A 20632-nucleotide genomic window follows, 5' to 3' on the forward strand; every position below is an offset into this window, starting at 1 on the left:
ACTAGCATGTGTAGGAGTTGATTGAGCCATGTTGTGTTCCTACAATGCTATGCTTGCTACGCTTAGAGTTGTGTCAGGTCTGGCTCATCAGGGTGATGAACTAGAGTGAAAGTGCGTGTGTCGGTAATGAGAGTGAAGTGTGGAATACGATTTGGTAAAGGTATCGATGGGAGGCCATGTAGGAGTACATGGTGGGTTGTTTCATTGAGACCGTCCCTAAGAACTGAGATCTGTATGCGTGATTTAAGATTCAGCTACTACCACACATTGGGCCCGAAACCAATGGACCCCCTCGGCTTCTTGTTCACCCTTGTCCTCTGTCCAGGAGTTGCACGTAGTTTCTGGTGTTTGTAGTAAGCTGGAGGCCGTGGACAGCGCTGACCAAGGGGTGGGCTGTGATGCGGTAGGCTCGTGGCCCGGTGTACCGAGTCGCCCGTTTGGTGACCGGGAACCCTGCACACATCGTTCGGGGCCGTATGTGGAAACCTCGGCCGGACTCCCTGCGGATGGAACCCGAATAGGCGATAAACCTGGACTAGAGACTCGAGTGTTTAGGTAGGCTGTGGCCGACACCCACGTTGGGCTTCCGCTTGAAGGTTGCCGAGTACACGTCGTGTAGCGACGATAAGTGGTGGGAGCGTGTGTGACGAAGTACACCCCTGCAGGGTATGAAACTATTCGAATAGCCGCGTCCGCGGTAAAGGACTACTTGGTCGCTTATGCAGTTCATAGACAAGTAAATGGATACTACTAAAAGCCTCAAGATAAGTGTGAGTACCGCGGATGGCCCTCTCGTTGGATGACGAGGGAGGATCCACGGTGGAGTATTGAGATGGTGATTAGTGGACTCGTGTGCGAAAACTATTTCACAAGTGGTGTACCGTAGGATAGCTTAGCCAAGAGTCAAAGCTGGCTTGCTGCAATAACCCCACTACCTCCTTGAGAATGAGCATGTATAGTAGGATCTGTTGTAAGACTTGCTGAGTACCTTTGTACTCATGTTGCTTTAATTACTGTTTTCAGACGACAACACCGCCCCTTCTGACGGGTTCTACGTAGAACTCGACGACGATGAGTGACGCGCCACCCAGGTGGTGATCTAGGCTTGTGAAGGGCCTATGTAGATAGACAGGCTTCGTCAAGCCTTCTTTCTTCTAGTGTCTGTACCCAGACAGTTTGCTTCCGCATGTGCTTGTATGATTGTATGACTTGAGTGTTGGGTCATGCGACCCCTATCTGTATGAACAAGTTATGTAAGGCTCTCCGGAGCCCCTTAAATAAAGTACTTGAGTTGTAGAGTTTTGTTGTGATGCCATGTTGTATTCGCGCATATCGAGCATATTGTGTGTATGTTTGAAATGCTTGGTATGTGTGGGATCCGACAATCTAGTTGTCTATCTTTAGCAGCCTCTCTTATGGGGAAATGTAGTCTGGTGCCTCCTTGAGCCATAGTAGTCCGCTACAGCCCGGTTCACCGGAGTCCTGCTAGCCCAGCACTACTGCTCTGGACACTTGACTGGCCGGCATGTGAGTCATATCGTTCCTGTGTCTGTCCCTTCGGGGAAATGTCACACGGTGACATCCGGAGTCCTGCCTAGCCTGCTACAGCCCGGGTTCCCGGAGTCCTGTTAGCCCAGTGCTTCAGCCCGGATTCACACGCTGCTGACCGACATGTTCGATGTTGATTCATGTATGCCTGTCCCCATACGTTAGTGCCGCTTTGGGTTCACGACTAGCCATGTCGGCCCGGGTTCTCTGTCATATGGATGCTAGCGACATTGTCATATACGTGAGCCAAAAGGCGCAAACGGTCCCGGGCCATGGTAAGGCGACACCCGTGGGAGTACCGTGCGTGAGGCCGCAATGTGATATGAGGTGTTACAGGCTAGATCGGTGTGACTTGGAATCGGGGTCCTGACACATAGGGCATATTTAGAACAAAATTAGCTGTTATTTAGTAGATTGAGAATTGAATAATGATAATATAAGAAATCCGGATCATTAGGCATGACACATATTCACATGGCTCAATAACAATAACTCACTAAAGAGAAATAAGATTTAAAATGGATGTTCCTATTATAGATTATGACGTGCGTTGCACGTGCAAGTCTACTAGTTTAAATCTAACGATCGAAGAGGCAAAACCTAATTAAGTCGCTGGAAGAAAGGTTTGTTGTAATTAGTGCCATGGATCATGGCATATTCCATTGGTAGCACTCTATAAATACAGCTCCTCCCTCTCATTATCTCACAGCATTGGAAGCCAATTCTCTTAATCCTATCTTATTTCCCCTGTCCATCCCCCAGCAGCTTAATTAGCCATGGCTCAGGCCTACTACCAAACCGCTCCTGTCGAGTGTCCTCTCCAGCGAACCGAGCTTTACATGCACCTCTTCTTGCGCCAAGCTGCTGCTGGACCAAACCGTAACCAAGCCGAAATACTCAACCCAAAAGTGCAACCTAGCGGGTTTGGTGTGACCGCGGCTTGCGATTGGACCATAGCTGACGGGCTTGAGCCCAGCGCAAAGATTGTCGCCCGTGCAAAGGGCTTCCACTAAAATGAACACTTCAGTGGTAAGTCAAATGTTTTGGATCTTGTACATACCTTTCTGTTCATCTACTTCATTGTATATATATATCAAATGAATTAGTACTACCAATCCGCCAAAAAAAAAAGAATTAGTACCACCAAGCCTCGACCCAAATACACCTTTCATGTTGTTCTATATGATTCAATATAAATTGAAAATTTAAGTTATCTATGATAAGCTTGACGTGCATGTGGTAGACAGCTTAATTAGGTCCCATCAAATCACTGGATCATCAAGGCGAACTAGGTGTTTTTTATTATCCAAAGTCAAAGTTAATGGACTTATTCTACTTAATTTGTAATGTTCTTCTGTAGGTTCCTGGTGCAACTGATGGAAAGTCCTGGACACTCGGAGCTTGAAATTGTGCATGGATTGCCATGTAAAAGTGTATTGCTCACGAAGTGCCATGGCTTTATACTTTGGGCACTCTACACAACATTTAAATTTCTATTTTCTAAAATAATGTAGTTGTACTAAATCCTACTTATGTATTTCCAGGAGTCAGTCCGTGATTTGGGCCCAGTTCTTTTGCCAGAATCTGGGGATTCTCCCAGAATCCGACCCATACCCAGCTTCTCCCAGAATCTTTGGACCTCATTTGTTTTACAATCCTATCTAGTTAGGGTCTAATTAGATAGGATTGTAAAACAAATGGGGCTCAAAGATTCTGGGAGAAGCTGGGTAGGGGTCGAATTCTGGGAGAATCCCCAGATTCTGGCAAAAGAACTGGGCCTTGGTGTCATGTTCTCTATCCAACTATGTGAATGTTATTTCAATAAACGTGGTGTGTTTTCTTGTAAACTAATGAGTGTCTCTTTTTAATGGATGAGTATGTCTTTTATTAATGGATGAGTATGCCTTTTATTAATGGATGAGTATGTCTTTGTTTACCTATAATACTATTTCGCCTTGCACATCTGGGGATAAAGAACATTCATATGTGCAATATAACGTATAAAATAACAAACATAGGTTTCACCTTTGCCCTCTTGGTTGTATCCCGTGCACCCTGTGACTCTTTGACCAATTGTTCACTGCTACGCCAATAAAATGCCTGACAACATTATAAGGCCACTTCTAACAAGGAGAGTGGTCGCTCGAGACCCTCAGTGCTCACGGCATCCCACGTTATCATATTGGCCTTGTAATCAAAATCCTGTGATTTACCAGGGATGTTATATTTCAGAGAACATAGGAAGAATAAACGGTGCCAATGTGTCTGATGGTTTGTTGGTTGGCATTGTTCCGCCCTGCTTAATGAAATGGGTCGACAAATATTGTAAGAATATTTGAACATTTTAATGTAATGGTGTTTTTGAAGGTGAAAAGATAGTGTTGATGCTTCTGAAATGTGTTGGCGCTTATTATCAATAAGCAAACCGTCATTTCTAGCGGGATCTTCTACGATGGGAAAGATATGACGGAGGAATGGGATGCTCGCTTACAAAAACACCGACGACATACCTCCCTTGTACTCTTCAATGAATGAAACTCACAAGCTAGCCTCCTTATAGATTTATCAAACTCTTGTGTCATCGCATGCATGCATGTGCACTTGTGTATTTTGTTTGCTTGACTAATGTAGTTCTTGTGTCAACATTGAAATGTGGTGTATGCATGTATATGGATGCGTACGTAGGTGATATATTATTCTTTGCTATGTGCTAATAATGACAGATGGGGTCCCTGCAACCGACAAGGAGCAGGCACTGCAGTTTGCGACGGACAATGAGCGGGCACATCGTCTCAGTAAGGCAATGTTCGCATGGATCAACAGTGTTCAAACGACTTAGGGTGGGCTCTCGGAGGTGCGGTTCGCCGTATTCAGAAGATGGCATAGAGGCAATTGCATGAGCTTGCATATACATCTTGGTGGAGGCGACCCCGAAGGAGAGCAGGCAAATGGGGCCGAAGGGTAGAACTCAACCATAGCCGGGTGGGTGGTTCCTGAGGCTCTTCTGGAAGGCGGGTCTCTGGTCCGAAACGGGTGGAGCCCTAGGATGTTTTAAAGTCAAACGCATGCATGTAATGAATATCAATATAATGTAACGTATTGGAATTTCGGTATATGGATGCATGTAAGAACGTGATGCATCAATTTGTCTATGAAATGCAATGCATATGCATGTATTGATATAATGTAATGTGCAAAATGTTACCACGGCAGCAAAAGACGTTGGAGGGTGAGTAGTGGCGCCCGCCACTCGTAACCTGCAGTAGTCTTTCACAAAATCCAAACCCCTTGATCCCTTCTGATTTTGATTAACAAACGCTCATCCTGTTATTTTTCTCCCCTCGTCTTGATCCTCTCATCGCCACGAGAACTGAGCAGCACCGACGATCCCCCTCTGCAGATCCTCTCTCCCACCACAAGCCCAAAGCAAGCAACGCATGGCGACCTACCTTCGTTGCACCTCCCCACCAAGACCCCGAGCAGCAACGCCATATCTCTTGTGTTACATTCCCTAGGGCTGGCCATCTTCACGGGAACTAAGAAACCAACCCTTAGCAAAACCAAACAGATCAAGTAATCACTCAACCCCTCACCTACTGCACAGCAATTGGATTGTAACACTAAATACATTCGTGTCCTTGGTGTCATTTTTCATTGCATGATAAATATTTAGATATAGGCTTCTTAAACAACCCCAAAAGTATGTCTTGTCACTGCACAAAAGCTTGGAGCGGCTCGTTCGCTATCTCTTCGTATAGCGAAAGTTGTGAAAGATCATGACTACTATTATGTGAAATTTTCTCCTATTATGCGTAAGTTGTGAAGAGAGAAAGTATGGATGTATCCAATTTTCTCCTATACATGCTTATGTCAGCTTATGGAGTAACAGCGGATGCCACAGCTGAATCTCAAATGGTTTGTTAAGGTTAAGTCTTTGGATTGAATTTTCAAACGACGATAATACAGTAAGATTACTAGCAGTTGGAGAGAAGAGCATGAGCGAAATGCATTGTAAGCGGAGAAAGTACAGCACGCCAAGATATACATTAGTTATGATGTGAGCGCACAATCATTCTAGAAGTTGTTACTTCACAAGATATTTGGATTTGGCAATGCATATTTGTGGTTTACCAATGCCCCGCAATGATATAAATGTTCTTTGCGAAAATAGCCGAGAGCATGCTCCAAAGTGAACAATAACATGGGGTGTCACCTCGCAAATGGTTTTCTTTTCCTAAATGGGCCACATTTGTGAAACCGTATCATCAGAAAACCATTGGACTTCAACAAACTTGTTCCGCCATTGTTCATAGACAAATCTCGATTTTCAGATCAAGCCACACTGGGCAACATCATGACAGCTTTTTACATTGTGCATAATGCAATAACTGAAGATGAGCATTAAGGCCAAGAAGACTAGTTGCGACATGTAGGAGAAAGCATGACAGTTTCTTATGAGCAGCACATCAAAATAGAAAAGGGATCTTTCTAGAAAAAGTTAACTATATAAAGATGGGACCATATTTAGGTAATCTGTTTCTTTAGGGTAATTAAGGTAAAATCTTTTTTTTAGAATCAGGGAAAATCTGTTGGGAACTGTCCCTAGTCACTTGTTCTTGCCTAATGTTGTGGGCCAATAGGTTACTAGATGGGTTGTAGGTACAATCATTGTTTGACACCATGGGCGCAATTCCGAACGTTACTACACATGGAGGGCAGGGGCAACAGCCGGAAGATTTCCCAAGACAATGGCAGGCGCAACAATCAGAAGTTCTGTACCTGACATTGGCAGGCACGTTAGGAGAGTGATGCACTTACTTGACATGAGTATCTGCATGGAAGGCAGCTCCAGTTGCATCATCCTACCGACAAGCAGCTTTTGATAGCAATCAAAACCGAACTAATTCTCAAAAACATTAACACGCAAGGGGCACCGTTTCCAGTAGCTACAACTCCCGAAAAATCGAACCTGGCACCATTCACTCACAAAAGTAAGCCAAAGGCTTTGCTCGCACACTGGTAGTAATTCTGATAGTTGTTACACCTGCAATGACCAAAACTATAAGCAGGTCTGTTTTTTTAGGGGAAACTATCAGCAGAATTTAACAAACCACAATCCAATTTATGATTTGATCAGGTTAGTGAGGATTAAAAATATTACTCCCTTCAATCCAAAATAAGTGACGCAGTTTTGAACTAAGTTTAGTTCAAACTTAGTTGAAAACTGCGACACTTATTTTGGATCAGAGGGAGTACCACCTGATGCAACTCCGCAACGCTTGTGTAACAACTATCATATCTCAGCCCTTCCACGGGGCATAGATTTCAGGCATCAAATAGAACCTGTATGCTTGCCACCACCCTTTGTGGTATCTAAATCTATAATTTAAAACTGACCAGGATTAAAAGGCTGAGTCAAGTCTGAAAACCAGAAACAAAGATAAAGCAACTGAACATATTGAGGCTCTCATTTAAGATCCTCCTAGCAGGACAGCCATATTTTATGAATTGATTTACAACAACCAGGTTCATCCTAGATTCAAACATTAGAGAAAATACCCAAAAAAAAAAAACAGAGCACTAGGACTAGTTAAATGAAACTGGTGCGATGCGTCATAACAAGCAGATGTCAAAACTAGCGGTGCAGTAAAAGCTATGGCACTTTTAAGGCAGTTGAAACTGGATAGCACTCTTAAGAAACAAAGTATGTCTGTAGTCCCTACACAATATCCTACTATGAACAAATACAATGCCCAGCATGGAAAAAAAAAAGCCCTTTAGGGACGTAACACTAATTTGTACCAATACTATGAGATGAGCCAAAATAATGTCATGCCATTTCTAGGCGACCCCCTACTACAACTTGCAGTTAGAGGATGCTATTGCTATATGGAAAATGAAGACAGAGCATGGTCTCATAAATATATCCGCAATCTAGTTGCAATTATACGATTCATTCAAGACAAATTCATTCTTGAAGGAAACAGCATCACATGTTCGATGATCTGATTTGACAGAGGGATCCAAAAGGAAATAAAGCCAAACCACTGAAGGCACACTTGTATGCTACGTAAGTAGCTCATGAAGAATTGAGAAAGTAGGTGCTTCAGAAGTGAAACTACTAATTACCATACTTGAATTGTGTTTTGGAATAGAAACACTAAGCAATTGCCCATGGGTGATATTTCCAAGTGTGTTTCCAAAATAAACATTTTGACAATAGCACAGCACAGCAGTAATTTTCAATTCCACAGCCACTTTGAATAGGGTTTTCAAAGTGCCATGCATGAACTAACGTAAGAGTACTAACACGATACCAAATAAACTCTGTTACACCAAAATGTGCATTTAATGTGGTCCTGCAGTTCTCTGATATGCTTAATACACGTACCGGACCATAGTTATGTAGGTAAGACAATGAGAGGTACTCACTGCAGCCTTACTCCTGAAGGGGCTAAAAGGTGCGGCGTAAAGACACCATACATGCATGCTAACATAGTGTAGCAGCAAAGTATCAGCAATTCAGTGGCGCATCCGTACCCTGATTTTGCCGGTTCCGTTGCCCATGTGGCATTCATACTCTTTCCTTCTCTCCCATGCAGCATCCATTCATCTTGCAAGTTCTAGTATGCAGCTTGTTATAAATGTAATAGCACAATACATCACTCAAGTTCCAATTAATTGAATAAATATGAATGGAATGGCATACCTCGTTGGTAATATCATCCCTCTTCTCTTGTACCAGTCAAAACCGAAGCGCGTCAATACTTCGCTCGCTGTTTTTGACATACGAAAATGGGATAAGAACGAAGTGATAAAAAGGACAATTAAATACAGGAGTACATGAACAATGAGCAACATAAATGGTATACACTTAGCACTAGTGTTGAGAAAACAGCAGCAGCAAGTCATGAAGCATTAATTCTTTAAACTACAGTGGAAACGATCAACAGGCGAAGAGTGATAGAAGAAGAGCTGACAGAGGAGAGGAGGGCATAGAGATGAATAGAAAGAGAAGGCAGAGGAGGAACACCATATCTCACTGGAGAGGTAACAACGGAGGTATCGGTCCACAGGAGCCTAGTGTTCAAGCAACGTGACCCTCTGTTTGTTCCTCTTTCTTCAACCCTTTCGCTGGATATGGATTGTTTGGCCCCGATTCTTCTTTGCCACTCAGCTCCACCAAACGTCCCAACACCATTCTCTTTTCACCCAGCAAAGAGCTTAAGAGAACAGCAGACAGCTCCTCATCACTATTCGTAACAAGGGTTAGTGTGCTCTACAACATTCCAAATAAAATGTAGCACTATACAAAGGAAACGACAAATCTACAATATTGTGTTGCAGTGCTGAAAGACAACGCGAGGAACATGATGAGAATTTGCGCAGCTGCATAGGGAAAACGTCATCCTCAGCTTAAGCGCTTGAGGAGTTCGGGTGCGATTTGAGAAGCACTGGTTACCGTCTCTTTTGAGTTCCTATGTTTCTTCCTTATGACTGCTCTATTCCGTGATCTGCATGACCTACTCCTGCGAGAGTAATGACTATTTTGCTCCTGCGTGAGCTTTTAAAACTGGTTATAGGACAGTTGGTGGTGTCGTTGGGTTTTCGCCCTGCAGTGGGTGTCTCGATGACGAGCACCTTTTTTGAGTTCCTATGTTTCTTCCTTATGACTGCTCTATTCCGTGATCTGCGTGACCTACTCCTGCGAGAGTAATGACTATTTTGCTCCTGCGTGAGCTTTTAAAACTGGTTATAGGACAGTTGGTGGTGTCGTTGGGTTTTCGCCCTGCAGTGGGTGTCTCGATGACGAGCACCTACAGTAGGTTTCCCGACAATGCCTTGGACTCGCTTTCCCTGTCCCCGCATCCTTTCTGTCTGATTTGGACTGATGTATTTCCGTTATTTGGTTAATGGAAAGGGGTTATGCCCGGTTCAAAAAAAACAGTAAGCTAGAATATTTTGCAATGGGGTACTATTATCCTTGAAAGCGCAATCAATGGAATTTGGACTGTCATGGTACATATTTGCTGATTTCTATTCATAATAATACAGTGCTATAAATTACCTCCATGGTCAATAATCTTTATAAAAGCATATCCAGTGGAATCCAAGCTTGCCAGGGATGGGCCACACCATTCATATAGGTGGAAATTTAGCAAAAGAAAGAAATGGTGCTTCTCCATTTACGTGAGGATGGGCCCCGCTCTGCGTAGGAGGAAAGAATTCGATGTTGAATGCGTTGGGGTGGGTAAAGGTGCCATGGGGAGAATGAAAGCGACGGGTGCCAAGATGAATTAGGAACATACATCGAGGGTCAGGCATGCACCAACAATCAAGAATTTCGCCATATTTTTACCATAAGTATCTATTTGATTTTATCTTGGTCCTTGCAGAGTGAAAAAATACGCTATAAAGGATCTGCATATACTTACGAGCAGTATCCATAAATGGCTAGTTTTTTGTAACCAACGCAGATTACCATACGAAAAAATCCCTCCGAAAATTGTGCTTGCAATTTTCATTTCAGACGACTTCGGCTATGTAGAAATAGCCCGATACAGAAAAGTGCCGCTCTGACCAAGAAACCAACGGCTTTGCTCAGTGAGCAAGGAATGCCGAAGTTATCAATTTGTCCGCTAAACTACAGAAGTAGGAATAATAGCACCAGGGATATATATATATTATATTGTTTGATTGTTTCCATAAAACCAAAAACAGGCTCACGAATAGAAACGTATCCACTAGAGGGGCAGATACGAATATGATTGTAAATACAGAAGTTGCGGTCAATAAGGTAAGGACCATCAAAACACCAAGCCATCCATTGTAAAGACCTTTTTTGGTTCCAATTATCCAGCTGCAGAAGCAATCCTGCAGGTTTGTACTTACGCAACTCCCTAAAATTAGTTTACTACATTTTGAGCACGGCATGTGATAAATATTCCCTAAGCATCAAAACGCAAGACACTGTCTCAACCGAATTTGAAAATATAGATTGGTTTCAGTGTTTACCATCTTGGCCAACCATGAATTAAACCCCTCTAAAAACTAACATATTTGGAGTTTTGGACATGAAGTTGTGCAGATGAGCCTTGAGTCCCTTATTTTATTGACGAGTGCTTGTCCCATGTATCAAAAGTTTGCAAACGCAGATGAGAAAAATACAACTAATGAACTGCCAGCTAAGCTAACATTCTATAAGATGTCATAGAAAGAAAGGGTACCGTGTAGTAGAACGTAGAGAAGCTGCCTCCCGCGTGTGAAACTCGATAACTCCTACCTCACTGCATGTCAAATGAAATTCAAGTTCAACAAAGACAAGCAATAATCCCCGGCGAATCAATGGACAACAACAAGTGGCACCTGCAGTACCTATTTGCTGTCATGACAGATATACATGCAAGTTCTGGTACTTCAAAATTTCGTCCACCAGGGTAAGTATCAAGTTAACGAAGGTGTATGAAAGTATTGACATTCCGCAACTAAAACTCCATAGATCAAACAAAAGCAGTCAATACCATCACTAGACCAGCATGAACCAACAGTTGCAGGAGATGCATAGAGCGGTGCAATAAGACCAAGATGTTCATAATTTAACAACTATACCATACTTCTACCCTGTCTAAACTCCATAAAGTTAAACACAACACAAAACTGTACACCAGCATATCTAAAGATGAAAAGAAGTATTTATGCCAGGCTTCTCCGGCAGAAACTGCTTTATCTCCAGAGCCTGGTTTCCTTTTGCAACACCAGGGAGAGGGAGGCCAAGAGAAAGAGACAGCGATCGATCATCTCCTGCGTCCGAACTGGCAAGTTTGCGCGTCTTTGCCGCTGTAGACAGGGATAGTGACAACAGAGGGGAGGAGGATCCCTGTTCTGCCTTCAACGGTGCCTTATTCATAGTAGTATGTTCTGGAGAGCCTTCATCATCAGACGAAAGAACATGAACAACTTGATCTGAGATGGCTTTTGTCGTCGAACCTAGATCTGAGAGACCCTTGTATGCATAACGTGAGTCATCGAATGGAGTACGCCAACCAGCTGGCAGGGAATGTATCTTCGACAAGCGCTCGCTGGGTAGTTGCTCATCTCCATTAACAATCTTTTGCCTTTTGTAGCTTGACTCAGAATCATGCAAAACGAAGTCCGCCTTCAGGATTGATTCACTTCGATGTTGTAACGATACTTCTGTCAACGATGTGAGCGCCTTCTTCTTGGCCAATATATTGTCAGGCATTGATCTGCTTGCACCCACATGTCGTTCGACATAGCATGGAGCTTCATTCAGACTAAAGCTCTCCTCATCCTTCATGCTGTCTCTGCCTTCAGTTCCTGAGCCACCTGGAATAAGTAAGATGATGATCAGCAAAACATCTAGCTGCAATCAGTAGCTCATGTTATTATTATAAAATAGCAGCACCTGTTGTATCACTTGGATATTCCAATTTCATGTTGTGAACTCCTGAGCCCATGGGAATATAAGTTTCACAGACAACTGCAGTACCACTTTCCAATACAATCTCTCTGGTGACTGCAGTTTCTTGATGATGTATTTCACATGCATCCAGATTTTCATTCCCATTTGTCGACCCCATCAAAGTCTTGTGATCTTCAGATGCACCTGACTTCTCTGTCTCTGATCCAAGTGATACGGGTGAATCATATAATTCATCATCAGGGCACTGGTTCAAATCTATACCCAAAGATTGAGGAACCTTAGGGGAACACACAGGCTTATCAAAAGGTTCAGTGGTTGACACTAGTGGACAAGGATTTTTCACTACAAGCTCTGTTGAGCTATTTGCTTTCCTCGCGTAGAAGACGCCCCAAAAGTAAAGAAAGCCATTCCACCCTGGAAATTATTGAATCAGTTAAATGAGTCACACAGAGACAATAAAAAGATCTAACGTAGGCCTTACGTTGAATCTTTTCCGGCAAATTATCAGATGACAAAATGAGAAGTTCAACGCCATTAATATTTGTTGTGAGGCACAAGTCTTCAACAAGCAACTTTTCCAAGAGTTTGCCGTATCTTTCATAACTGCAAGGAGACAGGGAAATCAGCTAGCTTATTGAGGACAGAAGATAAAGTAATCAAACATTGAGCATTACCTTTCAACATCTTGAGCAAAGAAAAAAAGAGCAATGTTATCTTCACTCGGCTGTACTTCCTTAAATTGATGTGGCCACGATGAACAACGTGGAACTTCTATGAGCCGAATTCTCTGAGGTAATTGTTTGACTACTTCAAGTGCTTTGGCCGAGGTACAGGTGGACAAGTGGGCCTGAATCCCATCATATAGTTCGGAAGAGATTCCAGTTCTTGAAACCTCAAAGATACCTCTGGAAAAGAAATACATGTTAAAAATATGATAACTAACTAGGTAACTGGGCTAAGGGGAGAGAACATACTGCCAGATGTAAGTCTGCTCTGGAATAACTAAAGTTCTGGAAAGATTCCCAAGAGTAGGCAACTGATCAAAAGAATCTTGATGCTTCAAATTTGGCTCGCTCAATTTGTTTTCAGGGGCACAGAGTTTTTGTGCCATTAGGGGATCATGTGGACTCTCGGGCAATATGTCTTCTGCAGCCTGAACTTCCTCTGCACTTTTAATTGACTTATGTTCAGTGCTTTCCAAAACCTCTTGCTGGCATTGTCCCACATTAGGAGTCAAATCTTCTGAAGCACTTTCTCTTGGAACCATACTTAGTAAATCTGATTCAGAAGTCATGGCCAAAGGCTGGCATTGTCCCACATTAGGAGTCAACTCTTCTGAAGAACTTGCTCTTGGCACCATACTTTGTGATTCAGAAGTCATGGCCAAAGGCTGGCATTGTCCCACATTAGGAGTCAAATCTTCTGAAGCGCTTGCTCTTGGCACCATATTTTGTAAATCTGTTTCACAGGTCATGGCCAATGGTGTGGAAAGCACCTCAGGATTAGTTGACATTTTATTATCATTTTTCCTAAGAATGAGTGAAGCTTCACCCACACAATCATTATCCTTATTAACATTTTCCACTGGAAGCAGTGGATCAGAAGTCTTTACAGTATCAGCATCTTTAGAAGAAACCACTCCTGTTGATGTTTGGTGAATAGCAATGCCCCGCTTTTCACTGTTAACAGAAGCAGAGATCTGCTTCTTTTCGATGTTACCTAATTGCAGCAAGCCATGGAATGAAAGCTTGTCAATAAACTGAACCCTGATATTTCCTCAAAAAAAATAATTAGAAATGAACAGTGCTTACCTGGCTTTTTGCTAGTTTTTAGTATGCTTGGTCCAGGCCTTGGATTATCTTGGTCGACTTTTCTATCTCCCGACTTCACAGAACTATCAGGCCTTGGTGATAAAGGTGGTTTCTGAAGAATAAAAGAAGGCCTTCTTTCTAAGAAACTCTTATCGCTCATCAGCTTCAACATTCTTGGTTTTTCATCTCGAGACAAGAGAGATGATTTATTCTGTTTTAATGAACTGGAGTCTTTACTAACTGAACCCTCGCGCTTGAATGACTCTGACTTCATAAGCTTTCTCATTGGCCCCTTTTCTCTAACATCTATTGGGGAATGTTTTATAGGCTTCAGCTTGCTTGCCACACCTTCTGCTAACTGCTTGACCTTTGGTTCGCTCTTCGAATTGTTGAAAGACAATTGTTTCGATAAAGGACCTAGTGGACCAAGTTAAGAAGTTAACAATGCAGTATACTAACAAAAAGAAGGGAATAGACATATTATTGCGAATAAAGTGTTTGGTCAAACCTCGTGGTGAAGGAACTGGCGCTTTGGCATTAGCCAGGCTTCCTAATGAATATGACCGTGATAAGGTCATGGAACTTTTGACTGCCTGAACACCCTTCACTGGAGCATTATTAGGTGGCTTAAGATTTCCCTTATTGGATTTCTTAAACGAGTTTTGATGAGAGAAAATGTCATGTTTCCTAGGGCTTTCTGTCTTGAACGGCCTTGGATTAGAGGATGACGCATTCTCTGCATGCCTCTTGGACGATTTAGGTGGACTCAGCAGGCCTTCACTCGACATTGGCAATTCCATATCAGTGGCAATTCGCAATTTCTTATGATTCGATAAATCTTCTGAACTTTCGTACTTCTTGCCTAATCTTCCGGCTGATGGTGTGCCGCAAGTGGGTGGCCGTGTTTCCGTGTCAGAGGTGACAATTTGAAGCCTCTTACGATTTGCCATACTCCCAAAGTTTTTACTCTTTGCATCCAGCCTCCCGGCATTTGGGCTGGCACACTTCACTTGTCGTGCCTCTGTAGTATCAGTTGAGCCTGAATGCAGCTTTACATTACCAGACAAGTGATCAGTTACCGGTGTACCAGAAGCAATTTGTTGAGCGCCCAAATTAGTCAAAGCGGTCTGCAAGGTCTTAGGGTTGCTCATGCTTTCTGAATCTTGGTTCTTCCCATTTGAAATGTCAACTGTTGATGCACCGCGGTTGCCTCTTGTTTTAATTCGATCTTCATTAAGCTGGCATTCTTCACATAACCATTCACCATCTGGAACCTTATCCAATTTCACTCGCATGCAATAACTATTCAACAATAAATGTAATGTCAGTAGCTAGCATATTACTCCAAAATAAGTAGAATAGTCCAAATAAGTAAAATGTTTTCCCTTCATAAGAGGCTACCATACAACCAGTAGAATAGTCCAAATAAGTAAAATGTTTTCCCTTGTATGCAAAATGTTTTCCAAAATAAGTAAAATGTTTCTCCTTATATCTTCCCTTTCATCATCTACTCTGACGGAATTGATATGTATGTAAATATTGTAGAAAGAAAATTGCAATACATGTGTAAAGCCATCAGCATAGTATATTTTTGATAATAGAACCCTGATACATTATTATTATTATTGAGAAACTACCCTAACAGATTGTTTGGTATATAAGTAGACACCTAGATTCAATCATCTATAGCCCCATCATGGTACATGTCTTAAAAGAGTGATGCAAGAATAATCATCCTCTGGAAGCTAGTTAATTTATGCACATAATTCATGCTTTCCAAAAATATTACTCCCAGTGTGAACAGAAAAATAACTTTCAAATCTGAGAAAGACTTCACTTGCAAATGCAATATTACTGATAACTTAAAATAAGGCATGGCGGTGTTTATCTTACGTATGCTCCGCTCCCTCAAGGCATCTAATGCATGTAGCCAGAAGATATTCCCTACCGACATCTCCACATATATCACAAACATTAACCTGGGGTACAATGTAAACCAGAGAAGTGTTACAACACAATGATAATGAAAAAAATACAGACAGCAGAAAAGGAAATGCAACCAAAGCATACAATAAATTATACTGTATTCTCCAAGTGCACTCAAATATCATGGCAATATTTATGAAGCCTTAAGTCTTAATTAGGAGTTGAACCTACATGCAAATGGATATGCGATAGAAAACCAGAATATGGTCCCTACCACCAAATCTTGGATGAGTGCAAGGATATATATAACAAAACAAATTATATTCACCAGTTTCCACCAGATACTTTCTCATATAACAATTATCTCCATAGTACAAACTTCCCATTGAGTGTGTTATTATAAGCACAAGTTTTTTCCCTTCTGAGGAACCCAAGCACTAGTTTGTAAGTTTTTACGTTTTATGCTTCCATGGAGGTCGCTAACCAAAAAAATAAATCCTCTGTACTAAATTAAATCTTTACATAGTCGCCATGCATAACTAAAAATGATTAACAAGCTTTACCAGATGATATTATTTCATCATTTCACACATTGCACAGAAGACTATTTTGACTTCAAGCTTCAAAGTAAAACTTCACGACTTCAATCAATTTTCCAGATGAAACACAGAAGCAAATGACTGGAGTGAGATAAAGGTCCATTTCATGTTCTAACAGTTCACAAGTATTCTACAGAATGTGTGATCTTAAGCATGTTCCACACCAACTGAACAGTGGCCTATATGTTAAACCTTCGTCAATACTTACTGATCTCTCGATCCAAGCTCACCCCAAACTTACAAATATGGGGTATCTTACATTTGAATTTTTGACTAAACACCATGTTAACTAAGGTTCACATAACAAATTAACATGATTATAGGAGCTGCATTTTGAAAGAGAGTACAGTGGCACAAAGAAGGATTGCGGAGATACTTACATCTATTAAGCTTTCTGAGTTCCCGCACTCTATCATAGCATCATTCTGTGTATTCAACTCTTTATCACTAGCTTTATCCGTTGGTAAACCTTGGTTCTGGTCTTGTTGAACATTGTCATTCCTCTTAGCAAAATCATCAGATAGAATGTCAGTGTGTTCTTGACTGCCATTCCTCGTGCAACGGGTGCCAGTTTCCAGTTCCGTTGATGAAGATCCAGCCTTGATTTTATTTTTGCTACTCGTACTGCAACTAGTCACCATATCATGCTTGTCACCACCAATCACAGGCCTGCTTAATTTTCCTCCTGGTAAATGATCTATGTCATTATTTGGAACTTCCTCAGAAGGTTGTTGCTCTAAATTATCTTGTGAATTCCCTAAACCCTGGCTTGACTTTTTAGGAGATAATCCTTGAGATGCACTAACAGAGGACTGAGTTCGGAGTAACTTTTTGGTCATAAATGTAGGAGAATCTGCAGGAGCTGATCGGTCGGATGAGCTAGGTGGAGCAATATGAACATCAGATCTCTTCTTCTCTGTAGATTCTTCCACAAGGGAATTTCTTAGTCTGTTAGGACCAGCAATGTTCTTGTCCTTGTAGTCCTTGACAGTGAGATCACGACTTGACGCAGAAGTAGATAGTTTATCCTTTTTCTTATCCAGCAGAAGTTTGCTTGCTGCTGATGTACCAGTAACACACGAGTTACTATCATCGTGGCACTCTTCTCTAGGTGACCTCGTATCGCTCAATAGCCTTCTACGTTTTGCCGGCATGTTAACCTCTGAATCTGCTGCAATGGATCTCGCCATAGCCTTATGTCCACCATTTTCGGAATAGGAAGCATGGCTTGAAGTGGCACTAAGTTCATCATCATTTTCCCCTCCCTTTGTACGGAGCCCTTTCCCACTACGAACTAACAAATTAGTTCTTGATTCTGACCTTGCACAGCACGTTTGAGATGATCCGCAGTCCATATTGGAATCAACAGGTGCAAGATCTCTGTGTAGGCAAGAGGAGCAAGGAGCCGAACAGACATTACAAGTGCCAGATTCTGCTTTCACATGAGGACCATCACTTGGCACTGGTCTTTTTCTTATTGTAGGCTTGTCCTGACAAAAGGTGGACCAACATTAAGTCTTGGTAAGCCACAAAAATGCACTCTACAGATACAACAGGAACATAACATGGGATGACTAAGTAGATCATCCCTGCAACTGATTAAAACATAAGATTAAGCATTGCTAGGATTAACATACTATCTCTGTTTCATCCGCAATCTGCTGGACTGATCTAAGATTTATTACCTTCAATCAACGGCTGGTAATCCAGAAGCATTTTCAAGATTAGGAAATGGACTGTTTGGCATACATTGTCAGCTCACTTTATAAACATCAATGTACACCGTATTATTCGCGGCAATAAAATCATGATTAGCCTATACTAACCGAGTAAAAAAAAGGCCATTGGAGTGTAGTAATGAAAGATTTCAAAGCGGATAAGTACTGTGAAGCCCTTTTCCACGGGAGATTAAGTCATCCCCAAAGCAGAGGATGCACTATACAGCATTATGGGATCAGAATCACCTATGGGCATCTGATGCCACACCAGCTAATCTACATGCCAGAGGCATCACAACGCACAGGAATAATGTAGACTAAACTCATCATATGAAACCTGTGGGCATCAGATGACCGAACCAACATGCGCATTTGCACAAAATTCCCAGAGAAGAAGAATATTTTGCTGCATATTCAGGGACAACCACACCCTGCAATGCTCACCTCTATCTTGGGGGCCACTCCCCGCTGTTCAGAGTCCTCTGCCCGTCCTGCACCGCCACCGCGTTGTTCCTTGTTCGATTCCTGAAAGGAATAAACACAACAATAAATAACGAGCGCAACTCACGAAATCTGTTAGATTGACGCCTAAATCGGTGCGAAAAATAATATGACGAACCATACGGGCGATTCAAATCAATGGATTCGATCAAATCCGATTCAACCCTCGCAAAACCGCGTCGCCCGCAGACGCTCCCCAACCCCCAAAAAATAACCTAACGAAACAAGCAATCCACAAGCGCGCACGCGCGCACAGTGTCACGAACGCTCACGCGTAACGAAACCTCGAATCTCGAACCCCCGACGCCACCTATGTCGCCCAATCCCATCCCATCCAATCCCCAAAAACCCGAGGCCGCCGCCGCCGTCACCAACAACAACCGAACGCAATCGTCAGGGGTAGACAGGGCGAGAGAACGGAAGCGGCGGTCGGATGTACCTCGAGGAGCGCGAGATCCTTGTGGCGCGTACGATCGTAGAGATCCCTCATCGTGCGTTCGCGGTCTTGCGGCGCCCTCATATGCCTGGGCCCACCCCACCGCCCCCTCGCCGATCGGGGCGAGCCCTACCGCCCGGCGGCGAGCGGCGCGGCGCCGTCCATCCGCAACCAGTCCTCCGGAGAGAGACGGAGATGGGTTGGGGTTTCGCTCTAGCGTGGGGAGGAAGCAGCGGAGCGCAGCCGATGAGGGAGGGAGAGAGAGAGAAGAGGGGAGGGGAGAGGAGGGGATGAGAGAGAGTGCTTCAGTTTTGGAGTCCCTCGGGGCGGTGACACGACGGGGGAGCGAGAGGAGAGGACGGGGACGGGGAAATGAAACGGGACGGGAACGAGGATGGGTTGGCGGGCCCCATCTGTCAGTCACACGTCATAGCCCGTAGCCACAGCTTTAAAATGGTTTTGTAGCAAGTATTTATTTGTTTCTCAAAAAAAGCAAGTATTTATTTACCTACCAGGTGAAGGCTGTAATTTTTATGTGCAGTAAAAGGGAATTATGTAACTTTTCTAGGGTGGGAATATATTTTTTTAGTATGCCAAAACAGGCCATTACAGACTGGATACTTATCTATATTACTTGACTCAGACCCGACTACAACCCGACATCGGTTCTTTCGTCACTCTTCGTGTCCGTAAACGCCTGACTATCCCTACTTTGCGACCTAACCACTTTTACATTTTTTGTAAAATAAATTTGATAAAAGAGGTAAAACATTTATTTTCTATGTCATTTACTTTGATTGAGACCAGACAGTTGTTCTTTCGTCACCCTTCGTGTTCGCGAGCGCGTTACTAATCCAAATTTACGACCTACCCGCTTTTACAAAAATTACAAAACAATGTCAAGAGTTAAAACATTTATTTCCCATATCTTTTACTTTGACTCAGATCTGACTATGACCAGACAATTCTTCTTTCGTCACACCTCGTGTTCGCAAGCGCTTTACTCATTCTACGACCTACCCACCTTTATGAGATTTACCAAATAATCCTAGAAATTAAATGTTTATTTTCCATGTTTATCTACTTGCGATCAGACAATGGTTCTTTTGTCATACATTGTGTCCTCAAGAGCATGGATAATCCTACTCCGCGATCTTTCAACCTTTACGAGATCTCCCCAAACAATTTCGGGATATAGATATTTAGATCCTATGTGTGTTATATTCTACTTGTATCTCACCGCAACCAAATTTTGGTTCTTTCTTCACACCTTGTGTTCACAAGCACCCGACTGGTTATATTATGGCCACATTTACAATAAACAAATCATGAGTTTTGCTTTGTACACCCCCTGAAAATTTACACAAATCTTAAAGTTGCTTAAAAGGACTAGCCATATTAGCATGCAGATCAAATGCATTGAATAGATTGATATTTTACAAAATACTATATTATCCTTTTCGATTGAAATGGATAACTTGTAATCTTCATATTCAATCTACATCAAAATCTGTACACTTTCTCTAGGGGATGAAACAAAGCAAAAATTTATCAATCATTTATTTTCCTTCTTAAAAAGGTTGTACTTCACTATAAACAACAGTGAGGCCATAATTTGCACGCGTACGTGAGTACTCCCTCCGAATATA

The 20632-nt window shown here is 42.4% G+C and overlaps 1 protein-coding gene and 1 long non-coding RNA gene across 3 annotated transcripts; both read right to left on the reverse strand.

Moving 5' to 3' along the window:
- Nucleotides 1–7709: 7709 nt before the first annotated feature.
- On the reverse strand, nt 7710–10931 carry LOC123181442 (uncharacterized). 2 transcript variants are annotated; one of them, XR_006491731.1, is made up of 4 exons: nt 10776–10931; nt 8582–8801; nt 8258–8324; nt 7710–8171 (listed from the first exon to the last, which is right to left on the reverse strand). It is a non-coding gene; the product is annotated as an uncharacterized lncRNA (long non-coding RNA). The 2 variants fall into 2 exon arrangements; XR_006491732.1 differs by adding an exon at nt 9366–9756 and having other exon boundaries at nt 7710–8324; nt 8582–9189; nt 10776–10917.
- A 117-nt stretch (nt 10932–11048) lies between these two features.
- On the reverse strand, nt 11049–19325 carry LOC123181441 (uncharacterized). The gene is made up of 11 exons (XM_044593700.1): nt 18987–19325; nt 18491–18571; nt 16709–17818; nt 15697–15782; nt 14312–15105; nt 13804–14220; nt 12967–13711; nt 12667–12897; nt 12474–12595; nt 11975–12406; nt 11049–11895 (listed from the first exon to the last, which is right to left on the reverse strand). The coding sequence occupies exons 1-11, from the start codon at nt 19065–19067 to the stop codon at nt 11222–11224; spliced, it is 4773 nt and encodes a 1590-aa protein (XP_044449635.1). The 5' UTR covers nt 19068–19325; the 3' UTR covers nt 11049–11221.
- Nucleotides 19326–20632: the final 1307 nt, after the last annotated feature.

Source organism: Triticum aestivum, chromosome 1D (assembly GCF_018294505.1).
Source record: "Triticum aestivum cultivar Chinese Spring chromosome 1D, IWGSC CS RefSeq v2.1, whole genome shotgun sequence".
Taxonomy (NCBI): domain Eukaryota; kingdom Viridiplantae; phylum Streptophyta; class Magnoliopsida; order Poales; family Poaceae; genus Triticum; species Triticum aestivum.

What these genes read in the sequence shown, in the direction of transcription:
- LOC123181441 (XM_044593700.1), bottom strand. Translation starts at nt 19,067, where the DNA reads ATGAGGGCGCCGCAAGACCGCGAACGCACGATGAGGGATCTCTACGAT. An exon ending in ACTCAGAAAGCTTAATAGAT is followed by an intron (nt 15,783 to 16,708) that starts GTAAGTATCTCC and finishes ATTGTACCCCAG; the next exon opens with GTTAATGTTTGTGATATATG. An exon ending in GAGCAGACTTACATCTGGCA is followed by an intron (nt 12,898 to 12,966) that starts GTATGTTCTCTC and finishes TTTCTTTTCCAG; the next exon opens with AGGTATCTTTGAGGTTTCAA.